Source organism: Falco rusticolus, chromosome 12 (assembly GCF_015220075.1).
Source record: "Falco rusticolus isolate bFalRus1 chromosome 12, bFalRus1.pri, whole genome shotgun sequence".
In the NCBI taxonomy this organism is placed as follows: Eukaryota; Metazoa; Chordata; class Aves; order Falconiformes; family Falconidae; genus Falco; species Falco rusticolus.
In genome coordinates, this window is record NC_051198.1 from 16152154 (window position 1) to 16178852 (window position 26699).

Genomic DNA, 26699 nt, shown 5'->3' on the forward strand with positions numbered 1-26699 from the left:
TTTGTATTTCGTAGGAAATTAATGGAGAATTCATGGACTATACTTGGAAATGAACTTCTGTAGCATGAAGACTCAACAGAATAGTTCTTATTTGCCTGTTTCAAAATCTAATCTGATACACTGTCTGTGATCTTCAAAGGAAGCACATTTCTACATTCTTGCCAATTAGTCCCCCAGTGGGTTTTGTATAGTCAAGTTAGCAGGTCATAAAGGGTGAGCATTTGGAGAAAGGTTTCTTCACATAAGCATAGTGAAATTGAAGAACTGAAGAAAGGATTATATCCGTGTTAATGGACAGTGCACTGGAATATCTTACTTGAACTGAATTAAAGAAGAAACAGTTGATACTGTATGAAAGATTGAAGTGTAGCACCTTTGCCACAATCTGGTAGTGCATATTCTAAGTGTGGATGAGTGTTCACTGACATAGGTACAAAATAAATTTTTCAATAGCATCATCTTTGTTTTCTTCAACAAGCAGTAAGAGACCTCCCCTGCTTTGTTCGAGGAGTACATTATAGCCTGACGAAATGTCTGTGTCCGCTCAGTCTTTCTTACTTCTCCTTTCCCTAAGAGCTGTCCAGCTTTTCTGTTTCTAAAAGTAATTTCAATAAAGGAAAAATAATCTAAATTCTGATCTCCCCCACATAAGGAGGTGCAGTTTATACAGACTCCGAACCTTTACAGTTCAGGCTTACCTCCTGTTTTGTATTTAACCTTCCTATAAGCCAAAGCAACATTTTGTTTTAAACTCTTTTCTCAGAAATTGAATGGATGACTTTTTCTGAGGAGCTATGCAAACAATAGTCATATCACCATCAGTCTTGAGCCGCCACTTTCTAGGCTTACTAAACTTTTAAGTACAGCTTATCATGGACTTGCTGCAACTACCCATTATAGTCACCTCAGCCATCTGTATGACAACATAGACTTCCATTTTTCTTTCTCAAGAATGGCTTTTCAATTGGAAATAACACCCTCTAGAAGGAATGGAGTACTGCTGACTTCCTCGGAGCACATTTCCATGAAAGAATTATTCATAGATTTTTATGTCAAGTTATTATCCACCATATTTCAGAATTTCAAATAAACCACATTGTTCATTTAGCTGTAGTTTTAGCTTGTTTTCCTAAGCAAACAAGGCATCAGTGATTATATTGTCTGGGTGTGTCTGTTCTCTTCTCCCCTTTTCGCATATAACTGTACTTTGCCTTTGCATATCAGTATGTTCCAGAATGAAACTGGCTATGGCAAAGAATGCCCTTCAGTTAGTTCCTTTTCTTGTATCAAAATAATCTGTTGTAAGAGCTATTAAAAATGAGTTAATTGCAATACAAAGCAAACAAACATTAGGAAAAAAAAAAAAGGGATGTCTCTGGACTTTCCAGTACATTTATACATCTGCCTTCCAGATAGTAAAGACTTATAAAAGGGACTGCTTCTCTTTTAACAGTAGAGCATCAAACACGTGGTTGCCACAAAACCAGTTATTACAGTGCAACTAATAATTATAGTAATCTTGTGAAGATTAAAGTTTTAATGTAAAGCATCTTGGAACCCTGTTTCATAGATAGGAAAATATCTGCATAGAATATTTCATAATGTGGGAACACTCTGTCCTTGATTAATGCAGTGGGATTTAAACTGTGCTCAGAACGAATGAAATGAAAAGTTTGGGGGGAAGAAAATAGATACAAATCTGTAGCTGTTAACTAGTCCTAGTGGAAAAGGGTATCTGTTCTATATTTATTAAAAACAACCAACCAACCACTTACCATAAGCACATCTGTTTGGACGCAGGGTAGCCTTAAGACAAACCAGTGTCAAGTAAATGCAATAACTGAATAAAACCCAAGACAGATGTGTTTAAGTAACTAGCTTCTATTTCAGGCTGAAGGGACTCAAGCAATTGAAGCTTCTGTTCCCAGAAAGATAACATGCCATGGAAATAAAACAAAAAATCTATTAAAAATAAAAAACAACCACAAACCAAACAAATAACCTTTATGAACTACTTTAAGGTATTGAGGAATTGAACGTGGAGGAAGACAAAAGGAAATGGCGTAATTTCTTTAGAGACGGAAAATATGGAAAGTTTTATGTAAGTTCAGCTATTGCCATTGATAAAATAGGGAGAGTGTTAAAAGCAGCTGAAAAGCAGTTTCAGAAGTAGATGTGATGGAAAACTTGAAGACTCTAGAAGTGTTCATATGGATTGACTGGGAGTGTAGGGGCTAAAAAGCACGTGCTCACAGGGAGCCACAACAAGTGGTTATTTCCAAAGACTATTTAACAGTTTCTACTTCATATAACTCAAAGAGTCTGGGGACAGATCAAGAGGAATGAAGGCTTAATCTAGACAGAGCTTTCTGGGCATTGCAGTGGAGACAAGTGTAGGTAGAGGGAGGAGGGAGGAGTAGCTTCTCTTGTAGACCAAGCAGTTAATGATGTTATATGGAGAGGGAGAAGTCTTGAATTTCACAGTTAATGGGAAGTTTGTGTTCATGAGACGAGTAATTGTCTGGGCTGAAAGGTCAGAACTTGGCAAGACTGTAGTGTGGATCCTAAATGAAGCAGCAAAAACTGGAGAGGATAGAAGGATCTTTGCTTCTGTTTCATTTAAGCTAATTACTGCAGTGACAATCTGGTAACTAGAGCATAACTTTTAAAAGAAGCTGTATACATACATACGTGTATGTGCACCTGCCTATGCCATGGATATATCTAAGGAGCTTATCATTGCAATGGTAACATTGTGTAAAGGAAGCAGAAGATTAATCAGTTGTCATATCTTCTCTTGAAATAGCATCTTTTAACATACTCAGCCCTATGGCAATTTACCATGGGTTGCAGTTAGTGCTATTTCTTGAATTGTTTGCGACTAAATCTAAGCAAAATATTATACATTTTATTACAGCAAACAGCTACACTTTTAAAAGAAGTACCCAGCAGAACTAAAACTGAGGGTCCATTCCTAGTGTATGTAATTCTGTGGAGGTGTATTTAGATTGTAGAATGAAACCAGTCTGAGTTGAGATTGTATTTCTAGTCAGACTGATTTGTTTTCCTGGATTTACTGTTTTCAGTGATGCTAGGATTATGATGACATTTATTGGATTTAAAGCCTAGGAATTTATTGAGTGCAACCATGAATTTCTAACAGTTTTTGAAATAACTTATTAAATTGATCATTTGTCTTTTACAAATATCAATGAAAATGCAGATAGGTTCATTTGAAGAAGTCAGGTCTAGTATAATTTTTACTTAAACAGGAGTTGTTATATTGCTAATGAACTGCACATGACAGAAAAATGTGGCAATTGCTTTGCTGGCAGTATTTTTAGTTTAATCCCGTGGCTATATAGTCTGCTGAACTGTGAAGTTAATACAAAGGAAGGTCCCTTCTCTGTATAGGTGTAAAATAAAAATAAGATGGTGATGGATTTTCAGTTGCTTTTACTGTTATGACAAAAAAAACCATCCATGTTCTGTGGATAGCCGCTATTTTTTTTGTTGAAACAGCCTATTTCTGTAACTACATTAAGTTTTACTTAGTACGTTTTTGTGTTCCCTAATACTTTACAAGACCTTGCGTTAGAACTGTTTATGGGATTCCCTATGTGATGTTGTTTCATTGTATGCTATTTCAGTTAGGACTCTACGAAGAGTCAGTCTCCTGTTAGATCTTAAAAAATAACATACTGCCACTAGTTAGTGGTTTTATTTAATGTATTCAGTCTTGATTAGAGTGGACTTTCAGACAGCTTTATCTCATGGCTAGAACTTCAGCTGTCTTTATGGTTAAAGCAATGTTTCTGAACCTTTTTATTTGAAATTAGATGTGATAGCTAGCTTAGAATACTTTCATCAACCCTTCTCATTCCATAGTATTTTATTCTGTTTCCAAAGAAGCAGAAATTGATGTATTGGGTGGTTGTGGGGGTTGGGGCAGAACGTGCATGTAGATTATTTTCTTCTGTGACTGCCATGGAGATGCAGCACACAAAGTGAAAACAGTGGGCCAAAATTTCAACTATTCTTAATATTCAGAAAATAGCAAGGTAGGATAGGTTTCTAACATTGTGTTTGGACCCCAGAAGTAAAAGATGAGACAGATTTACTTTCTAGATAAACACCATACGGTAAAAAAAGAGGAATTCTACCCATGAGATGCCAAGACAGTAGAAGCAATTCTATATAGGCTTGCAAAAAGCAAGTTGCTGATGGTGGAAAGATTAATTAGAAAAACTGACCTGAATTTGGCAATTTTAGAGAATTCCCAGAATGCATGTGACTTGAATTTTTGCTCTCCCTTGATCCTTAAAATGCTGTTGACTACAGTTTTGTCGCTGTGACAGAAGTGTTTTCTAAGTGGCTTCTCAGTAGAAAAGACTCAAGGGTTTCAGAATTGCAGCTTGCTAATGTACATAGGAGTTTACATATTCCTATTTAACATTGCCAGTTGTAATGTTTTTTTATATGATGACACCTTAAATATTGGCTTCTCATTTTTTTTAGCTGGCAGTTATTTTGGTTTTCTTTGCTGTTTTATTTTTAAATTTTTTTCTGAATCTACATTTTTAGTAAGCTCTTGTTAAAATTTTTAATACTTTTCCCCCAAAGAAATGTCACGGGTGTCCCAGTACAGGTGTACATGTATGACACAAACAAAGGACCACATTCTTTTGAAACTGATGCGTGGGGGAGCTGAGGTTCACAAAGAAGTAGGAAATAGAAGAGTTACGATTGTCTGTTAGTTTATAACAGCAGGGTGAAACCCAGTGAATAACCATCCAGCAAATCCCATCACCTGTTAAGTTTGCACATCAAACTTGCATTATTTCAGGAAACTTCTGAAAGGAATGTAATTTTAATTTCTTAAGTTCACTGTTTCAAAGAAAAAAAGGGGAAGAAAAAAAAAGAAGGTAAAACTATCAAATGCTGTGTCCTATAGGACAAGGTAGGAAACTTCCAGTTCAAACTCTGTTGTCATGATCCAAGTCTCCCTTGTGTGTGACAGCATCATCTTCCTTGCCAAGAGCATACTGCTCAGTTTTATGGATAGAAAGCTTAATATCTGACCAAGAACAGAGGGTATTCTGCTCTGTTGATTTGCGCATGCTGGGATGCTGTGCTGAAACTGTTGAGCATATGCAATTGATTTTGGGCCTGGTGAGAGCATTAAAAGTTGGATTAAATTTACAGAAAATTATCCCTTGAACCTTTGAACAGATGATATGAGAGAGAAAGTGTCAGGAAGGACTTTGAAAATTCAAGGGCAGTGTCAATACTAGTGGCCTTTGAACCCTCATCTTTTTCATTAAAACACAATTCCAGATGCTGTTAAAGGGTGCAACAATACTTCTCCAAATTCTTTATCCCAAGTTGGTGATGGATGCACTAATGAAGCAGGTAGGGAAAAAGGTCTGGTGATCTTTTCTGAGTCAGTTAATCAGGGAAATCACAGTGATGGAATCAGTCTTTCATCTTGGAAATAATGTGATGTATTATTCCAGCAACTACCACTTGAATTTGTTAGGACTACATCTGAGCTGGACACCCTGTGTTTCAGGCACTCGCTTGGGCCAGGTAAACAACAACAGGTGAATCACCCTTCACCTGAACAGTATGCTGAAGTGTGAGAGTTACTGCCATGCGCTGCAAGTTCCAGAGACTTTTCTTTACACAGAATGTCACAGAATTTGAGTTTTATATTATATATAGAACAGAGACGGTCCTTGTGATTTTTTCCTCACATGTGCACCAAATTATATACCAGTACAGATGTGAACTCTGAAAGACCACTGTCACAATCATTTTTTACTAATACAACTTTTATCCTCCATCCAGTGTGCCGTTACCACCTGTAGCAGGATCCACCTTCATACAAATGCAAGAAAAAAAAGCTGTGTTTTTCTTCATACTGAAAGATTTTTTTAAATTTTTTTACAGTAATAGGTTCTTACTCTTTGTGACATCTGTACATATATACACTTTTGTGCATGATTACACCAAGAGCATTGTCTGTTGGAATGATGTTTGTAAATAGGGCTCAAGGGGACAGGATGCTCTGACTCGCTTATCCTTTGTACAAAGCAGAAAAAGCCCCCCCACACACACTTTTTTGTTCTTTTTTTTTTTAAGATCCTGTAGACATAAATGTAATAATGGGACAGAGGGATAATAATATTCTCTGGAAAGAAACATAAAAGGTTATACACTTGAAGTGGGATTTCATAGTTTATGATTCAGAAGTGCTGTGGACTTTCAATAAGAAACATCCCTGTTGTTCTTGGGAAACAGCAGTTGACAAAACAACTTGTAGCAGTTAATACTTTTTTAATATTGGCACCTTATTTTAAAACAAAATATTTCATATTTTGAAATCAGGTCAGCAGTGTTAAGCTGCAATGGTGAAAGACCTCTGAGCAAGTGTAACTTTTCTTGTTTTTACTTTACACTTTGATTATTCACTTTTTCATCTGTGAAATCTTGTTGGTGCTTCCTGGTTCACTGAAGATATATCTCGGGATATGGCTGTACTCTGGTGTTCTTGTTGTGACCCATGTAATCCATAGTATTTCTGATTCTGCAGAGATATTCACTGAACCAGGAATATATAAGAATATGTGGAGAGTGAGGGGAAAAGCTTTTATTAAACAGTTGAATTGATTTAAAAACTAAACACGCTGACTTCCAAACACAATATGGTTGCAGAAATACTTCTGTGTCTCTCATTGTATGTAAACTTTTTTCTTATGAGATTTATTAGTTGTATCAATGAGCCATTTCATTATCTTTTAAAAAATATTCTCATTACTGTCATTCCATCATTCTAAGACTGAGCCCTGTACCTAGGATCCTTACTTGTAGAAATAGATTATACTCTTCCTAAATATAATTGTTAATTCTGAATCTTCTTTCAGTTGTGAGCCCTGTATGCTCATCTGTTTGTTTTATCGGTGTACATATATAAGATGTAAATATCCATGTATAGAAAAGCTGTATTTGATGATTAGAAAGTTGGCTTGGCAGGAACATTATTTTTTTTAACTGTTTTAATGATCTGTTTGTACTCTAGTTAAGTACTGCAGCGTTTATTAGATCTTATTTTCCACTGGACGTGAGATGATTGCTGTTTGGCCTCTGCAGTGACATTACTATTTTTAAAGAGGTGGGAAATCATTAAAATAGGGGAGAAGAATGCAAATACTACTTTCTGAATAAATTATAGTTGCCTCATCAAAAGAGGTGGCTAGAGAGATTCAAGTCTCAGTGAAATCCTAGCAAAGCATTTGAATATCATGTTGCACATGTCCCCACATCTTTATCTGGGAAAGCAAGCTTTAAAACTGCTTACATTAAAAAATGGATCATAACTACATGTTGGGAAGCAGCTTGATAGCTCTGGGAGATATACAGAGAAAGAAATGACATGAAGGTGGCTTATCAGAAGTCATCTAAATGGAAAGAATTTTGTGGTTTTGTTTCTATTTGCTTGTTTCTGAGAGCATTGAATGTGTATTGTTACATTTAGAAATGCATATAAATTTAGAAATTTATAAAGGCACTTCATGTTGCTTCAGGTAATTCAGACTATATGTGTGTGTGTGTCTATACACACACACATACACAAAGTTGTCTTTGTTTCATGGTCTTTGAACATGAGCATCCTTTAAAGGTGGATATTGATTTACATTTTTATTTCCTAGTACAGTTCTTAGTATTCAAAGTGTAAAAAGTAGATAGCAATGCGGAAAGAAGTGTGAAGTAAACATCTTCCAGTGACTGCTGTTAGCAAGGAAATACCTTGACATGTGGCAAGGTAATACAGACAGTACCTGAACCCTGAGAGTCCTAGAATTAATTATATCATTACATTATCAATCTTGAATAATACTCAAATGAAAGTTTAAAATAGCAAACATCTAAAAGGAGTCCTCCACTGCACTGAAAACATGAGACACAAATGTAAATACATACAACTTTTTTGTTGTGTGATGTTTACCCACAATCAGTGTGTGTGTTGCTAATACGCAAAGCCCAGATGAACAAAGTAAAGCTGCCACCTCCTTCACTCTCGCTGTCCCCAGATGATTCCTGATTTAAGATGCTGGTGTTACTAGTCCTGGTATTAATTTTACTACTATTTTCCTTTGCTTGCTGTTTACCCGTAACTTTCTAACATGACTTTTTAAGGAACATGTTCACTGTACATGTAATCTTTCTGTAAAAAAAAGTTGATCATTGTTTACAATGAAGCTTTAAAGAGTCGTTTGTCTAGTGTGTGTGCTTATAAGAAAACATTTAAAGTTTCAATTTTACGCTTTCAGCTGGGTTCTCACGTAGTCGCTCAGGCTGTGCTGTCCTTTATTCCACCGGTACCACCACTGATGCCTGTGAAGTAGTTTATTGCAGTGTTTGTTGGTAGAAGAAATATGATCTTGATTTTTCAAGAACGATTTTTTGGGTTGTGGTTGTTTTAAAGACTAAAAGTTGTTTGTCAAGACAGGGCAACATTGGGTAGGTCTGAGTGGATGCAACTGCTGCTCACTGTTTACGAACAGGCAGGGTGACCTCCGTAAAAACTAAGCTTTGGAGTCTCTGAACACTGTTCATCCCATTATCAGCTGGTGAAGGCAGGGGCAGGTGCTTCAGCCAACCTCAAGGTGCTTTTCTTGAGGTTGTAGGAAAGAGATGGTAGTGTTGGAATCTCTTTCCTGTCTACAAAACTTCATCAGAATAATAGGGGGAGGTCTTTCAGGTTAACCTACTTTAATGGTAGAGCTATAGTATTTTATTATAACTTGTCTGGTCTGCTTAGAAATTAAAGTAAGCAAAACAAAAATGAAGCATTCCTCTGCACTCTGTAGTATTGGATAAATTGAGGTCCTAGGAAACAAAAGCACTTTTTTTGTGAAAGTATGGAAAAATCAGGTCTGAGATTACCTCCTGGCAATCTAGATTTCTAATATTTCTCCCTCTTTTGTGTTATTCTCATTCATTTGCAGATACATTCCGAACTATGTAAATGTTGTTTTAATCTGAATGTGATACCTAATATTGGAGTAGGTAGGGTTAATGCAGTTGTACTTAAGTTTCATTGAATGCATTGAAATTTAAGGTTAGAAGCATCTAACATATCAGTCTTTTAAAAATATAAAATATCCCCTACTGTAGTGTCAGTAAAACTTACCTAATAAATACAGTTGTTCAGTGAGGGCTTAGATTCAGTTACTATGATGGAACAATTCTTGCTTGCAAATGTTTTTTATCTCTTGTATATAAAAATGAACATGTAGAAGACTTTTTAGCTCACTTGAAATCAGTTCAGAAATAATAATTTTAGACTGCACCCAATATTAATTCTAGCCTGTGCCACACCTAGATTATTTATTTCAAATTTGAGTCCCAAACTTAGCAAAATGTTTTTGACATTTGAAGAAATCTGCCTTATTTTCTGAGATGGTGTTTTGCAGACCTAAGCAAATGGTATTGTTATGGTGGAAGCATCACCACAGTGTTTTCTGCTGTCCAATTAATTTTTCTCCACTTAAATGACATTAATCTTTAAAGTTGTGAATCTAGCATGTATTTTCATGGACAAGTGATTCCTTCTTTTTAACTTTTTGGTTTTTTCTTATGTTTTTCCTAACAGTATTCTCTACCTTAGTCCAAAGGTCAAATCATTATGTGAAAGTAGCAGTAAATTACCATGACCATAATAAAAGAAAATGGTATAGGCAAAACAGATGTCAGTGTTTTGTTTTGAAAAAGCACAATATATTTATATGTAAGTCTGAAAACAAAACAAGACAAACACCCAACAATGACAATATAAAAAAAAAACCACCCTGGGATGTTACACTTAAAGGAAATGTTTGTTTTCTTGTTCACCTATCAGTGCCCAATGGTATACTGGCAGGTCTTGCTGATACTTTTTTAAAGCTTAGTAGATATTTATTTCATTCTTTTTTAATGAAGAAAATTCAATATATTGTCCTAGAAGCTTGCACTTCAGATTCTGCAAAGTTGTTCGCAGACTACAATTTTCATGTAACTCAAACCAGGAATTATGCTGGGCATGAGCACGCTTTTTTTCCCAGTCTGAGGAGTTCTGCTACATTACCTTGGGAGAGAGGCTGTGTTTGGAATGCTTCAATACCACGGGCAGTGCACGCAAGGTAACTGCCTTTGTTTTCATTAAAGATCCTATTTAAAGAATCAGTGCTCCTTGATCAGACCTGGTGGGTTTCCTGGAAGACAGGAGAAAGAATTTCCTGGAATAATTACATATTCTCCCTAGAGTGAAGCAGATTTCTCAGTCTCATTTGCCGATCCACATTCCTTAGCCTGCTTTCCCCTAGTGTGTTTTGTTACGTTTTTGAAAAGCATTAGATGTAGAAAAAGATTAGGAGAACATGTAGCTGATGGCTAGTGAAACTGCTAGGCAGTAAGAGTATGAGTTGTTTATTCTTTAACAGTTGGTTTTCATGTTATTGTGTAGAGGTAAATGGCCAAACTGCTAACTGTCGTGATGCAAGTAACCCATTAGTACTAAGTGGATAGTGGTGTGTATTCTTCTCTGGTGAAATTCACGTTTCAGCTTCAAAACCAAATTTTGTTGTCCCATTACAGGTATGTGTCATGCAAAATTCCATGGATTAATGTCTGACCCCAAGATAAACTACCTTTCTGTGAATGCACGTTATTCTCATGCATTTCTCCTCTGGAGACCTTTTTTCTCCAGAAGGGAGAAAATTTGAAGTACAAATTTCACACTTGACTTCGGTGAAGCTGACTGACTCGGTAGGGCTAAGAGGTAGTACCACAGTCAAATAAGTGTCTGTTAAAAGACTTTCACTTGTCATGAGCTGGCTGTGGATGCTAAGATCAGCACCTCCTCAGTCCGCTGTGTTCTCATCCATATTCTGCCTTTCCATTACACCTTCCCCCACAACCTCCATCATATCACATAAGTAGTAAATTGAGTTTATCCTTTGCTTATATTATTTCAAGCAATCCCTTCCTCTCTCCATTTGCTGGAGTTTGCCATCCCTTCAGTTAGTCATACCACAAAGGCAATTACTGAGCAGCTGTGAGAGCTGAGAGGTCAGAAACTGCCAGGGAGAGGTAGGAATGATCAGCTGCAGGCTGGGAACCTCCTGGAGCAGTTTTGGCCTGACCACGCGGTTGGGAGGCATCTGCAACATCAGTAGTCTACATGGTATCTCTTTACCCAACGTAACATCCAGTAGGTCAAACAGTTTGTGTGCTTCTCCTTACCTCATTTTGATCCCCAAACCAATTGCTGTTTGTACTTAGAGTACGACCCTAACAGCCCTACAGAAGCCCTGCTCTCTGGTCCATTTGCCAGGCCAGAAGCTGCTTGTCCTCTGCAAAGTGTGCCAATACTCTTCCCACACATCCTTTCCCATCCCTTCTACCAAATTCAAAGTTTCTTCTCATTCTTGGCTTACAGTTCATCACGCTCAACCAGATTCCTAATACCAGGTCCTTGATTTATGCATCGAGCCGTTGCACGCTCTTTCCTCCAAGCCTCGTGCCGCCTACTTCTCAAGTCTTCCACTTCCATGGAAAGGCAGGTCCTGCCACTGCCTGGGAAAAGCCTGCAGTTGCTTACAGTTTGTGCCTTGTTATTTGGTACATGCAATCACACTTGCATGCCAAATACAGAAATACCTCCTCTTCAAAGGATACTCTAATCAAAGGTTTCAAGGCAATTAATTCTTTGTTGATAACTAAGAAAAAGTAATAACTGATTTTCCAGAGTCTGCATCTTTAAAGAAAAGGAACTGTAATGTACAACTTGGTTGGACTCCAGGCACAAGAGGAAATGGGTTATAGCAGTTGTGACTGTGCGGAGCAGATGTTTTGGTTGGACTGGCTATCAACCATCTGACTCATAATAAATTGTCAGTTCCAGTAAATTCCCAGTTTTCAATTACAGTAGGTAGGATACATGAAAACAATGCTGTTTGGATAGTGTATTTAAAGTGGTTTTGATGATAATTTTCATAAACAACTCATTCTAACTTTGTAAAAAGATTAAATATCTTGCAAAGGGAGCAGCTGTAAACATTGAAGCATGCATTTGAATGTAAGTTTAGACTGATATGAATGAAAACTAACAAATGGCTGTTTAGACAGTGCTGATATAATTAGAAGTAGGATTTTAAGTTTTACCTTGAAGTCTTTTTCTGAAGTTTTTTTTGGGGAAAAAAAAAATCCAAAATGCCTTCAAACTCCATTTTAATCTGTTCTGTGCTGCATTTGTATTTTCACATGGCCTCTTGTTCTTGAGTTTCAAAAATACAAATGTAATGAAACTTCAGTCTGCACTGGCTAAGTAGATAAAGGGTAAATTAGAATAAAATACCATGAGCTTTCTCTTTATGTTTTTCTTTGTGAAAAGTTTCATTTATTCTTCTAAGTTGTTGCTAGAAGGTTTCTGCAATAGTAAAAAAAAAAAAAAACCAAACCCAAACCTATGGGTTGAAAATCTTTAGGATGTTTTTGGTTTTTTTAAATTTTGTTCCTTTCTCACCACATTCCTTTACAAAGTATATTCTGGATTTCCGCAGCACTTTGGTGGTTTAGTATAGGATCAGTCCACACTGTGCAAAGTATTCTGTAAACATAGGAAACCCCTTGCAGTTCTTGAGAAAGAAAACTATTTTCAGGGTTGGATGTTATATCCATTTTTTTTCCTGTTTGATTTGAACGGGCATTTTCTGAAATGAGGGAAAGTTTATTTTATAAAAGAAAAATGTGATAGCAAGAAGGCAGAAAGACACCATGAAAATCTGTGTTGGATCTTTTACATCGCAGTGCACTAGAGGGGTGGGGGGTTTGCTATCAAACATGAGCCTGTTGTGGAAAAACTAATAGATGTGCATTATCACATGCTTAACTAATGATTTCAAGCATTTTTACAAACATTCAGTTTTTAAACCTCAAAATTCCTGTGGCCCAGGATGTGTTCTTTGCTTAGTGCAAGTTCACTTTAATAATGCCTTCTGTAGAGTCTTGTGTGGAAAAAGTTCTGTGAGTATAAAATAGTACTTGAATGTGGCAGTTCTAACATTGGATGCTAACATTTATAGAAAATATTCTTAATTTTTACAAAATCAGTTTTTATTAAGTATAAAATTAAATCTTTTAATAAAGTCCTCTAACATTGTGTTGTGAATTAAATACAAATTACGAGAAGGAATGTGGCAAGTTAAATATTAAAAAATCTTGTGACTTTAGTTCAACAGTCTCTTTTTTTCCTAAAAGGGAATAATATTGCCAAAGCAATTGGATGTCATTCTCTCTTTTGAAGCCAACAGAAAAATAAAAATAGAGGTGATTTTTGCTTTGCTGCTCTGCTTAAATGTGGCCTGTTCTTTGAGAGAAATGCGTTTGCAGAAATGGGAGAGGGGGGGAGTTTGATAGGAAGGTTTCAAATAACCTTTGGTTTTGGATGCTTTGCTGTAATGGAAGGATCTCAGCCCTTGTTCTGGGGAAATGTCATTGTCTGCTAATACAAGGATCCATCATCTCACCTAGTCACTAACAGGTTTGTAGGGGTGACCGAGAGAGAGATCACTGAAGGAGTTAAGTTGTGACTGGCACAGACAACAACAAAAAGGTCTATTAGTTGAAAAGCTTTCCACAGTTTATGTGTAAGACATGTGGTTTTGGTTTAATTTCATAAACCCCAGTTGTAACAGACATACTAGGATTGAATGCAGTTCTACCCAGCAGATTCTTGCAAAAATAAAAGTAGCAAAGTCTGAAAGGAATGAACGGTATGGTGTCAGAAGAGATGCTGTCGTAAGTCTGTGTAAATCTGCAGCCACCTGAGCAGTGAGGTTGAGCAGCTTCTTGGTGTTGCTGCACTGCATCTTTTAAAAGCTACAGAAATGCTGGGGGTTTAGGTCTTTTTTAAGTTACAATTTTCATGTCTCGGGGCTGAAAATATGCATCCACTTGAAAAGTGGTAGTTACAGAAGAATGCCAATTTTTTTGTCAAATTTGCATTGGACAGTAGCTGTATGAACATAATGCAGTGCTGTGCTGGCAACAGGAGTTACAGTAGTGTTTGCAGTATGTTATTTTTGTAAATGAAAAAAAAACATGTCTCAGTTTATTGCTCTTAGTACCCACATCAGTTTATTGCAGCTTAACATGCAAAGATACCGTGATGATTTATGATGTGTGGGTGTTTTTCCTCTGGCATAAATCTTCGTATTAAAGAAGCCACTAGTGAGTGTAGATAATATAATATAATATTACTGTATGGGTTAGTGGATGCTGTAGTGGTGTTCACCTAATCTGTTTTGGGGTGGGGTTTTGTTTTTTGATTTGTTTTGATTATTTTTGATCAGTAAGCACCTGGATGATATTCTAGAAACTGGTCTTATGCATGGTGTCAATCTGTGTGTGCACATGAACTTAAGCACTAGTGCTAAATGCAAGATTAAATCAATTTGGGTTTGTCTGTGTAGCTTGTAAAATGCATATAGGCTCTATTCTGTAGAAGCAGATTATTTGAAAAGAATTACAAACAAAAGAACGTGCTCTCGGAAGAACCCTATACATACATGAGTGAATGTATTATATCATAGAATCAGACTAGTTTGGGTTGGAAGGGACCTTAAAGATCATCTAGTTCCACTCCCCCTGCCATGGGTAGAGACACCTTCCACTAGACCAGGTTGCTCCAAGACCCATCCAACCTGGCCCTGAACGGTTCCAGGGATGGGGCATCCACGCTGCCACCCTCATAGTGAAGAATTTCTTCTTTATATCCAATCTAAATCTGCCCTCTTTCACTTTAAAGCCATCACCCCTTGTCCTACCACCACAAGCCCTTGTACAAAGTCCCTCCCCACTTTCCTGCAGGCCCCTTTAGGCACTGGAAGGCTGCAGTAAGGTGTCCCCGGAGCCTTCTCTTCTCCAGGCTGAACCACCCCAACTCCCTCAGCCTGTCCTCACAGGAGAGGTGCTCCAGCCCTCTGGTCATCTTCGTGGCCTCCTCTGGACTTGCTCCAACAGGTCCATGTCCTTCTTCTGTTAGGTGCCCCAGAGCTGAACGCAGCACTGCAGGTGGGGTCTCTGCATGTGGAGCGGAGGGGGAGAAGCACCGCGGCAGTGCGGGAAGGCCACACTTCCTTTAGTGCAGCCCAGGGTACAGCTGCCTTTCTGGGCTGCAGGCACACGTTGCTGGCTCGTGTTGAGCTTCTCATCAACCAAACGATTATATGTGCTTGTCATCTCTTGAAGAATGCCCATTAAAATAATATCTTTGTAATCATTAGCATTACTACTTAATCTGTCTTAATAGTTCCTTTGTTTGACAATTAGCAAATTAATGGGGAAATCCAGTTAATGCCACACTCAGCTCCAGGAGTAAAGGCTGTTCTTTATTTAATCTTTTTTTCCTTAATGATGGAAATATATGAAATACTGGGGAAAAGGTTGGGCGGGGGGGGACTGCATTTGTGTGTTTGTCTTGTTGAAAAAGGCTTTTTAATCTGTGGTGGTTCTTCTACTGTAGATGATAGTACAATGGGAACGTCATGGGTCATGAGGTCCTGTCTGTTGCTGTTATGTGCAGCCATGTTATGTAATCCCATCCATAAACTGATCATACCCCAGCAGGACAGCAGCTAGCTTTTGTCCTCACCACTCATACGGAGTGCTGTCCTGCAACCTCAGGTTAAAACCATGTTCTGATTCCCAGCCGTAATGTGCTCGCACTGGTTTTATAGGCATTTCAGAGTACACTTCTCTTTCAGCTGTCAGAAGTGAGATGCACACCGAGGCAGAATTCAAGAAAACACTGTCATCTCTGTCTCATTTTTCATCTAAGACAATTAGGCTTTTTTAAGACCCATTCTTCAGGGCAGCTTATCACTACGTTTCTTGGCGTGTTGTGTTCTGCACGTAATAGCTGGTATGCAGCTAGTCTCTCTGGACGTTAACAGTTTCAGTCCTGCCAAAGCTTTAAATGGCACGAGACTGTATTCCTGAAACCACTGAGCAGTCACTTTTTTTTTTTTTTTTTTTTTTTTTTTTTTTTTTTTTAACCTCCCCAGATACGACAGGGTCTGCAGTGTTGTAAGTGGTTTGCATGTTCCTTCCTCACAGCTGCTTGTGGGACAGAGCAGACCAGGGCACACTGCACCATGTTGATCTTGCTCTGAGCACGTATCTGCTGGGTTATCTGTTTCCTCTCATAATTTTTCCAAAACGGATGAAAACAAATGCATCTTGGCAAGTTGCTATGTACATATGCACAAACATGTCAAAGGATTTCTTTGTGAGCAGCAAGTGGCACCATATTACTTGCTGGCGAAGAAGGTGGCTGCACTGCTAACTCATTACTTTCTAACTAGAGGTCAAGAGCTTAAATGATGTGTGTAGCAGAAAAACACTTGTTCATACTGTATGTGATTTATGAATTGGAGAGATGTCCAGTCCTAACCAGAAACAATTTGTTCTAGCTGATCCCAAAACTGTAACTGATTGTTCTGATACAAAGAAAGCCTCAACTGTGAATGCATTGACTGTCATGGTATTTAGCATGGATTTTTATTTTTTTCCCCTGATAGTATAGAGTGTGCAGTCTTTGCTGAAAGTAATGCATGGGTTTAATTTGTTGGAAACCTGGGGACAGTGACTTCTAGATACAAATTTCTGATAACAAAAACGTTTTTCTTCCACAAGAGAAGTAGGAGTTGAGTACAGCAGAATTTTTGGATCATATACTACTTTGAAAAATAACAAATGTAAAATCTGTGGTCATAACTCAGTGATATTATAACATTTAAAAAATGTCTTTGGCATTTGCATCTGATGTTAGTGTGAAACCAAGAATTCTTAAAAGTGAAATCTGCATCTTTACTGAAATATGTAGTTTAGCTATTTGAAGAAGAGCTACACTACTGTACTCTTGTTAACACTGTAATTGATATTTTAATATTTAAAATATTAAAAATAATAATATAAAATTATTAAAATTTAATTTTAAATTAAAATTAAAATAATTAAAAATAATTAATTGGTATTTTAAAAGAAATCAAGCATGGCATAATGTCTTTTTAAGTACTGGTACAGTAAGAAAGATTTGCAACCTATTTTTCAACGGTTACACTTTAAATTCCTCACTTAAGTGTCTCCGAAATAAATTGGTATTTGATACATTAGTTGTTATCTGTGAGCTTATAAGTATTCAGTTTGTTATTTGCCATTTTATATTTTATTATTTTTTATGTACAGGATGTGAATGAAGATCCTGGAGAAGATGTTGCACTTCTCTCTGTTAGTTTTGAGGATGCAGAAGCTACTCAGGTTTTTCCTAAGCTGTACCTCTCCCCGCGTATTGAGCAGTGAGTGAGACTTTTTTATTCTGTAGTGTTTATTCTACTTTATCTCTGAACTTTTCTGTGTTTTCCTGATATATGTAAGAAATGTTGGCTAGGTGATAATGTACTGGGTTTTTTTAAATCGCTTAAAGTTATAGTGATTACTGCAAGTATGTGTGTGGTGGAGAAATGACAGATCCTCTTTTGGCTATTTTATATCTAAGGCTGGACCACATATGGATGAAGAAAAATCATTGGCTATATGTGATATTCTTGTAGCATCATAATCTATGAGAAGTGTGCTGTGTTTTTCTGTAGCAGTATATTTTGAGTGCCTTCTATGGTACAACATACTGATAGCATTTTTTCGGGGGGAATCTTTAATTTCTTTTTATTTTGGGAAGGTAAGTTCTCTGTGTAAACATAATACATTTGAATAAAGTGTTGTTGAAGCTAAAGCACTTCAACCATGTTTGAGGAATTTGCAGTTCTACTAAGTTACTTTTTTTCAGAAGACTATCTGAAAAGTGTGTTGAACCTTACTGGTCTGTTTACCAGTTGGCAAACAGATTTGCTGAGAAATTAATTTCTGCTCCTAAAATGGAAGGGTGAGGATTCGAAATCAGTCTGCTTTCATTAAATTTCTCTTCTTCCAGTTCTGGAATTAAGAGTGTCTTAACACTTCTCCTTTGCTTCAGCATCTCAGTCTTGTCATGTCTGCTTCAAAAACACAACTACGTTAGACTGTTCAGATAGACAACAGTCAAACTGGTCTAGCGTTGTTTCAGTGATGTTTTGTTTTTCTGTTTAACTGCAATGACTTTCCTCTGAACTGGTGATGACACTTCTAGGTAGAGAAGAAAAGATAGTAAACACTGACTACTGTGTTACTATTACAAAACACTGACTAGTTTTGTAATAACTCAGTGATAAGTTTGTGTGACTGAAAGAACATGGTATCTTGACATTTTGCTTAACAGGGCATTGGTCTGGATACACTTTTAGAAACAATTTAAAAAACAAACCTCAAGATTTGATTTAGATAAAGGCGTAAGACTTCCTAGATTATTTAAGAAAATGTAGATTGCACATGCAAACACACACAATATGTTTAGCAGATTTTATGTTTTCATATTTTTATCAATTCACTACTTTCTGTCAGTATTAGTTGAGGGAATAATTGTAGTCAAATATGTAATTAACCTAGTTCCAAAGGGATCTTCTGCTCAGCTGCTGTTAAAAGCAAATGGGCTGTCACTAGTTTCCACTGTATTTTCAGGTCTAGTCACATGCTGATTCTGAAATGTAGTTTCAGGCCACCCAGGTATGTTTGTCTAAATGACCCATGTGCTAATGAATACATTGCTTATTTTCCCACTTTCAGTAGTATCTTAAGAAAGGTGTTGACCTTTTGATACCAAGCAGAATAGCAATACAAAGCAACTCTTTGTCTTCCTAAAAGTGTGGCATTTTCTGTTAGTGCCCTGAAGAATATCTGATTTTAGACGTGTGATGTAGAGCAATATAGCAGAAAGATATTTGAGTGGTGTTAGTACATTTCTGACGTGTCTGACTTATTTATGGTTTGGTCATTTGTAGCTTATGTAGTCATGTTAAAAGCATACCAGTAAACCCTAGAGTTCCATGCCACACCTTGTCATGTTATCTATGTATCAAAGTTGAGATACTTCACTCGCCTAATTCAATCTGTTCTCATGCATTTGTAAGGCACTTGTCACAGCATCTAGATATGGGTAACCCATAATACCAGCGTTCTTTGTGAGCTGTTGCACCTTCCTTTATTCTACTGGCTACTTCTTATGTGCCATGAAAAAGTGTATGGGTATGTTTTCAATGTTTGTTCGATTGCACTTTAATAACAAAGATACAGTTGTCTGTTGTTCTTTCCCCGAAGTCTCTGCTCTGTTTAGCAGGGGCTGACAGTCTAGATATTTAACTTTCCAGTGTTTGGGAACTGAAGCAACAATGCGTACTTTTTTAATAGTTTTTGCCAAAAGTACAAAAAGCCTCAAGAAGGCCTGAGGATTAGTTTAATGACTTGAGGCCGTGGCATGTTACATTTGAATTGTGTTCTGCTTATAAAAGTTCTTTCCTGCTGCTAACAGTAATTGCATCTACAAAAGCCATGTAAGCAAATTACCAGTGTATTCTTTTTGTATGCAGCAGATTTTGAGGTGGAGTAAGTAGTAGTTGACAGTTCCCAACATAACATTCCCAAGTACTCAACAAAACAGGAAAAATAGCAAATTCCCACAATTATTTTGCTAATACTAAACTCTCTTCACCTTAGGAAGAACGAGCAAACAGGAATAGCATTTTCCTGACGTATGAAAAAACATTTTCAGATAGAAATGTTTCAGCTTTGTAGAGATATAAGAGCAAAGGGCCTGTATGTGTAACGTGAGTTATCTCCTGCTTTCTCAAGGGGTTTCATTGCTTTTCAGCTCTACCATATAAACATGCTTTCCCACATTGCATTTTCTAAAAACGATACATACCCACAGATCTTGTCAGCAAATTTTAGCCCTAGTGATACGAATATAGTGGGTTTGCTCTGAAGGGTTATTGTAAAGTAAATTTGCTCTATTTTTAGATGGATAGTAAACATAATACTAGTAAGACTTAGGCTGCTCCTTGTCATAGACTCTGGAAGACAGATTTGCAAAAGGAGGGACATGTACTAACGTCTTAGTTCCAAACCATAAGAGGTAGATGTCGGTTGGCTTGAAAAAGCTCATATATTAAAGCAGGGGGTTAAAAATGCAGTAGGGAAGTATTGTGGCTCATTCGAGTCGATATGGGTGTTCCATTGACTTGTATGGCATGGTGTCTGGCTGCAAGAGTGTCAATTCCAGTTCTTACAGTAAAAAAACAGCCCCACACTTAGGGATGGGGAGCATTTCTGTTATTTTATTAAAATCTCAGCAATAATGATTTATAACTATACCTGGTTTAATTCTTTCATTAAAACATACTAATTTAAAAACATTCCTTTAATTACTAATTGTTCAAACAATCAAACAGCAATTGCTAGTCAATTTTTCCTTAATTTGAAATTGATCACAAAAAGCTTTCATTTTATAATTTTAAGAATTCTTCTTATTCTAGATTGCACTACATCAATAAGCAGATAGATGCCAATAGCAGCTGCTTTTAATGATTTCAAAAATTAGATTAAGTTAAAATAAAACATGGTGTATTTGTTATGTATTTTGTTTAAAAGCTACCATCATAACTGTAGTATCATAAAAACAATTTTCTGCACACTTCTGGAGGGAAGTGGTAAGCTGGGAAACCCCACAGACTGACCACCCAGCTTGAGAGGATGGTGGTGTCAGCATCCGTTAGCGTGTATCTCCAGCTCGTCCTGTGCCTCCTCCCGCCTCGGGGTGTGGGACTGGCTGCAGGATGCTCTTCATCCCAGCTGATGGCTGCTGTGCTTGGGGAGAGGTTCAGAGAGCTGGGCAGTGTCAGTACCTGAGGCCCTTCACTTGCTCATCCACTTGACCTCTCCTGCTGTTAGGCACAGACGTATTCTGAGGCTGCTTTTGCACTCCTCTGCATGTCAAGGAGCTGCTGGGATATTTGCCATTTATGCCTCTGACACATTTCCACGTGTTACACAGCATGTCTCTAAACCTGTCGATAGAAAGCATCTTGCTTGGCCAAAATTGTCTTTCTAGTGAAAGTATACTAGATACATGTATGGAAAGGATATTTGTAATAAAAATACTCATCATGTATTTGATTTTCGTTAATTAAAAGTCAGTAGACTCTAAATCCAAAAAGTCAGTGCAGGATTGAACAGCTAATTTCTATATTAATGCTTAAAATGTGTGTCAACATACTACATACGAATATGGATCAGAAGTCTGGGTTTTTTATTAAAAAAAAAGAAAAAAATGTGTGTGTTATTTTTCCTTCACGAGTTGTCCATAAAAAGAAAATAAAAATTAGTTTGTCTTGGTTCACATTTTAAGGAAAAAAGATAAAAGGGTAGAAACACTGTTGGTCAGTGAATGCTGTGTTCCCTGGATTCACACAAATAATCCTGTCATAAACACTGTTGTCCTGGAGGGCTTTTCTCTGATAAATACGCAGACATGAATATGCTAAGAAAACCAGCTGTCAGTAGAACTTGTTTTGCTTAACTGGTCAGGCTCCATGCTTTGGGGATTGAAATGGTTGGGGTTTTATAGGTCTGGGAGCTGTGCCAGGGGGTTCTTCGTGACTGAGGGTGGTATTCAGAGTTCGGTGACTGAGTTTAACCTTCTCATATGGGCAGAACCTGACCTGAACTCTTAGACTTTGAATGTTTCTGTATGTTTTTCACTGATGGGAAAGAAAAAAAGAAAAGAAAAAAAAAAATTAAACGTGTGTTTGCTTTAAGGTGTTTGCTATCTTTTACCTGTCCTTTCTGCTGGGAGTTGGAGAAGGAAGACCGTAGAATGTTACCCATTCACTGCCAGGTACCACCTCTCGCTATGTTTGAGGTGCAGGGGTGCTGTGAAGGGATTCACCTTTAAAGTTGGCATGCTGTACTGCTGAGCGTGTATCGCCGGTTGAAGCCTGCTGTTTCAGAATGATTATGAATACACAGTCTAAATGAGTGGTCATGTTTAGGCTTTTTTATGTATCTGTCTTTGTAGAAGACAGAAGTAAGAAGGTCTTCTATATGCATGTGGAAATGTATGTATTCATCTGAGTTGATGATTTCAGTAGGATTGTTAGTAGGCAGCCAAGACAGTCCGTGACTTCTTCAAATCCCAGAGCATCTTTGCAGACATGGGAAGCAGGAATAGCTGTTGCTTTGCAGGGCTTTCTCTTCCCTTAATCCCAGTTTAGTCATGCCTCTACACAATGCCCGAGTCAGTGATATATCCTGCATACGGTATGTGCCATGTCCCTGTAATCCAAATCTTCTGAAACTGCAGCCAGCACCTGATTTCCAGTCTAGCTCTGCTTTGCAACTCGTCCTGTCCCCTAAAAATCATCTGTGTTGCTGCGGCCACCTTTTGATGGGCTGTTGACAGCTTCAGAAGATAGCAGGGTAGACTGGGACTGACGGGGAAACAGATCGACTTGCACTTCTATCCTGGGTGTTCAGCTTTACTGCCTGTTCCTTTCTTTTCTGAAGGTGATACAGAACACTTGGTGAAAACAGTCGCAGAAGTAAGATTGTGTGTCCATCATCTAAATGGTGCTTTGATGCTGGATGTGTGTCAATGCTGTCCTTAAATGGTTCAGTTAGTGAGATTTTTAAGATACCTTTCTTTCAGTTAAGAGACTAAGCAATTAGACCCAATCATTGAGTCTGTAATACTTAAGGCAGTTCAGTGGGACTGATTGTGTTACTGGGTAACGAGGTACTAGTTTCTCTGTATAGAAGATAAGGGGCAGGTTTTGGTCTGGCGTATGCTTTGCAGCAATCCAGAGTTCAGCATTGCCTGGAGTCTCAGAGCAAAACTTTGCTGAAGATGGAGAAGGGTTTGTGTCTTCTCAGAGGTTTTTGTCAGGTTTTTCTCAGAGTGTCAGCCTTGGGTGCCTAAGGTTCTGTAACCTGATGGTGGAGGGAGTATTTTTACAGGGTACACCAAGTACTTTACCCCTTAAAGGATTTTCTTGTAGAGTAGAAAAATATGTATAGGAAGTAGAATTAACAAGAAATTACAAAAGAAAACAGAAGCGTGATTCAAGACAGCCCTTTCCCACTCCCTTCCTCTACATACTTTTGACTAGAGTGAAGTGGTCTACAGAAATTTCAGCTGTTTTAAACACATCTGTTTCCCTTAGGTACAAATCTTTCTGTTAGTGTTCCATTTTTTCACTTGTTTACATATAGTTTATTTCAGGCTACCCTAATTAAACATCCAGTTCTGTCTCGTGTTGTCATATGCTATGAGTATACCATGTTTCATTGCAATAATCCCTGTTTCAACACAGGCATTTCTAAGTACCGTTGTAAAACTGTACTCCTCTAAAATATCCTCCTCAGCACTTTTACTGTGTTATTGCTGCTTCTAGGTGTGTTTACCCTCCTACAAAGAGTGATAATGAAGGGAAAAGGGAACAAAGTAATTTTTCTTTAGGACATCAGGCAGTATTATTCATAAAGGTGTTCTTGGTTTTTTTACTGTTGCCCATATGTTTAGACTTGTATCTTTGTACAGTGAAGTGTCAGAAACACTTTTAATTGGTCAAAGCTAATTCTGGCAATGACACTGAAAATTACTGTCATCTTAGTTACTAGCTAGGCCAGTACTTAATACTTTTGAAATCTTCCCTTCTATTTGCAATAGGGATTTCTTTTCCATTATTTTCTTAGATTGTGTTTACTTTGCTACTTACTGAAATCCATTTTAGTTTTACAAAAACTCTTACTTTTGATGCATCATATGTTTTTGGCTTTTCTATTGCCTATGTTGTTACACTTTTGGGGATTGGAGGGTATTTTTATTGCTGTTCTGACATCCATGGTGCAATACTGAAGTGCCTTTCTCAGATACTTCCCCAAGACATAAGAAACACAGCAGATTTCATCTTCCTTTCCTGAAATGTTTTTGTAGGAGAAAGGGAGCTTGCTGAACAGAGTCAATCCATGTTGGTGCTGAATTGTCTGTCTGTCACAGGTGGCAGGATTTTTTTCATACCTAGGAATTAATAGGAATCTTTTAGGAGTTTTATGTAGGACCTTTTGTCCTAAAGAACTGTGTGCGCCAACTGTAGGGTCAGCTTGAACTCCTTGAAATGTTTTCCTTAAAATCAGTTAGGCTGACCAGAGAAATTCAGAACAAGTCTCATCTTTTCTTATTTTGTGGCTTTTGATATGGCCGTGATAGAGCAAGCCAGAAGGTCTGGTAACTGGGGTTAAATGTTAACCTAAAAAATTCCTAAGTAGGTGTTTCTTGAAAATACAATGAAAAATTCAGGTCCTACGTGACTTGTAAAATTTATACGAAGGGCAACCGAACTTGGAGTTTGTCTAGAGCTAAGTTATTTGTGGTTTGATAGATAATGTGCTGTTGTTCAGTACTACTTCAAAAAACAACAATAAAATAGAGAGTTGCTGGGAAATCACAATTGAAACAGTCGTTTCTCTGTTGTTAAACATGCTTAATTCCACAGACTGTCTTTTTGGAACAGAATAGCTCTTGTGGAAGAGTGCTTCAAAGTTACTGACTGCATGAAATTTAAAAATTATCTGACAAGTCTGAGACTTTTGCCAACTTATCCTTAAATGTAATCGCATGAGCAGGTCATGGAGGGTTTTCCTTCAAGCTCGAAGCTGAGCTTTAGCTGTTCAACTGTATCCATTTTAACTGGTTATTAATTACCAAGACTGACAAACAGTAGTTACAATGAGTTAATTAGATTTAGTCTTGGCAGCAAATGCAGTGAGTATAGAAAGGCACATTTACTCAAGACTTATGAAAACTCAAATTTCCTAGAGTACACTTCGAACCCACTTTTTTGTTGCTGCGTGGGTATTTTTCCCAGTTCTTGATGTAAATCCAAGCCCACCACTACAGAACGTGATACCATCTTTCAGCAGAGTACACTTTACTGAAGCTGATTTTTTGCGTATTTGGGATATGTGGCTTGCTTTCTGAACATGGTGACTAAGTCAGTTGTTTTCATAGAACTTCACTCTAATTGCGATCTGCACATTATAGTGTTCTGTCTTCAGACTTTTCCTATTTTATTACTTAAAACAGGTAAAAAGTCAGCTACTGTTTAATGCTTGCTTCCAGATGGTCACGTTCAGTAGGTAGAAATCTCTGACTGCTTGGAAGTGAAGAGTTAAGGATTTTCAGATAAAACCTCTAAAACAGGTGAAACGCAGAATGAAGTTGTATGTGAAAGACCTCAGTTTTAATTGCCTCTGTTGTCTTCTCCCCCACCGCAGCTGGGGAAGGCTGCCAGTACTCACTGGGACCTGCGTTCCTGTTGCTGGCATTTTGGCAGGGAACGTGGTGGCATGGGGAGCGTGGGTTGAGGAGGATGGCAGAGGAACAGCCCTACAGGGAATCTAATGGGCAGGAGTGAAACTGTAAGCGGAGGGATCTTGGCCCCGTTGTCTGTGCTACCAAAAGAAAGGATTGAAGTGTGTCTTTCAAGATTACCAGAGTGGCTCATTCTCCTTTTCTCCCATAAGGGTACCAACCCCACAATAGTACTAGATAACCACCTCTCTATTTTCTTCGGTTTTTGCTTCCCTTTTTCCTGCCAATAATCAGTGGCATTTTAAACTTGATGTCTCCTTGAAAGGAGCTTTAATACCTCCTTAATTATCCATTGTAGGAAGATTCCATTTCCCCAAAATAAATCATGGCTGATTTTTTGCAACATGACTGCTGGGTTTCTGGGTGTTTCCTTTTCCCTAATTATTGTCAAGAATGTGATTCACTGTAGTGCTGATTTAATTTAAGGCATACAAGGCAGTCACTGTCTGTCCCACTACTGAACTCCACAAGCTACCCGGCTCATGGGAGTGGTAGCTGAACACCCGCTTCCTTTCAGCACTTGCGTATCAGACCTACCTGGAGAATAAGTATAAAAGACATATTCCCAAATTTGAGACTTTGTTGAATATTTTTTTCCTAGGTAACAGATTCCCCTTCAGAAATATTGAGAACTTCTCTCGTAGGAGCTTTCCTCTGGAGAATCCCCTTAACAAATCACAAGGATTTCTTGAATTGTAAAACCAACACAGGCATACTGTAACTATACTAAACTTCAGCTTTCTTTAAATGAAAGTGCAGATTGTAGGCAACTAAGAAAAGTAATTCTTTAAATAGGAGTCGCTGTATTTTGTAGGTTTACTTTTGGAAAAACGTGTAAGCTGATCTTTGAAGAATGTAGAAACAGCCAAAAGCATAGCTGTGCAGAGCAGCGCTTTATGCAAGTCCCATATATTTTGCATCTTTCATTTCTCTACAGCAAGCAGTTCTTGAAGACTAGCAGGACCTGATTAATCTGCAACCTGGAAGAAACACACAGGAGGTAGTTTGAGCTGGCCTAGGGGCCACCTTACATCCAAGGAGTTGCATACACCTTTTATGCTTAAAGAAGCTTTTTTGTTTGGGCTTTTTTCTTGTGGAGCTTTTTTCTCCCAATCACAAAGAAATTTTCTTGTATCTGTTAGTCCCCTTTTGTACCTCAAATGAGCGTTGCTGCTCCCTGCTCTCTTTCACTGCAAGTCAGTGAATTCTTCTGCTGTCTTCAAGTTGCCACAGGCTACAGCTAAACTGTGGGATCCACCTCTGAGGTTTTCATCCTGGTCAAATTCAAAACTGGTGT

At 37.7% G+C, this 26699-nt stretch overlaps 1 protein-coding gene across 2 annotated transcripts in view; it reads left to right on the forward strand.

Moving 5' to 3' along the window:
- The window catches only part of BABAM2 (BRISC and BRCA1 A complex member 2), a 170685-nt gene that overhangs the window by 72673 nt on the left and 71313 nt on the right, over positions 1–26699 (forward strand). For both annotated transcript variants that reach the window (XM_037405683.1, XM_037405684.1), the window contains one exon: positions 17293–17402. In XM_037405683.1, coding sequence (XP_037261580.1) covers positions 17293–17402 — 110 coding nt within the window. The remainder of the gene's footprint in view (positions 1–17292; positions 17403–26699) is intronic.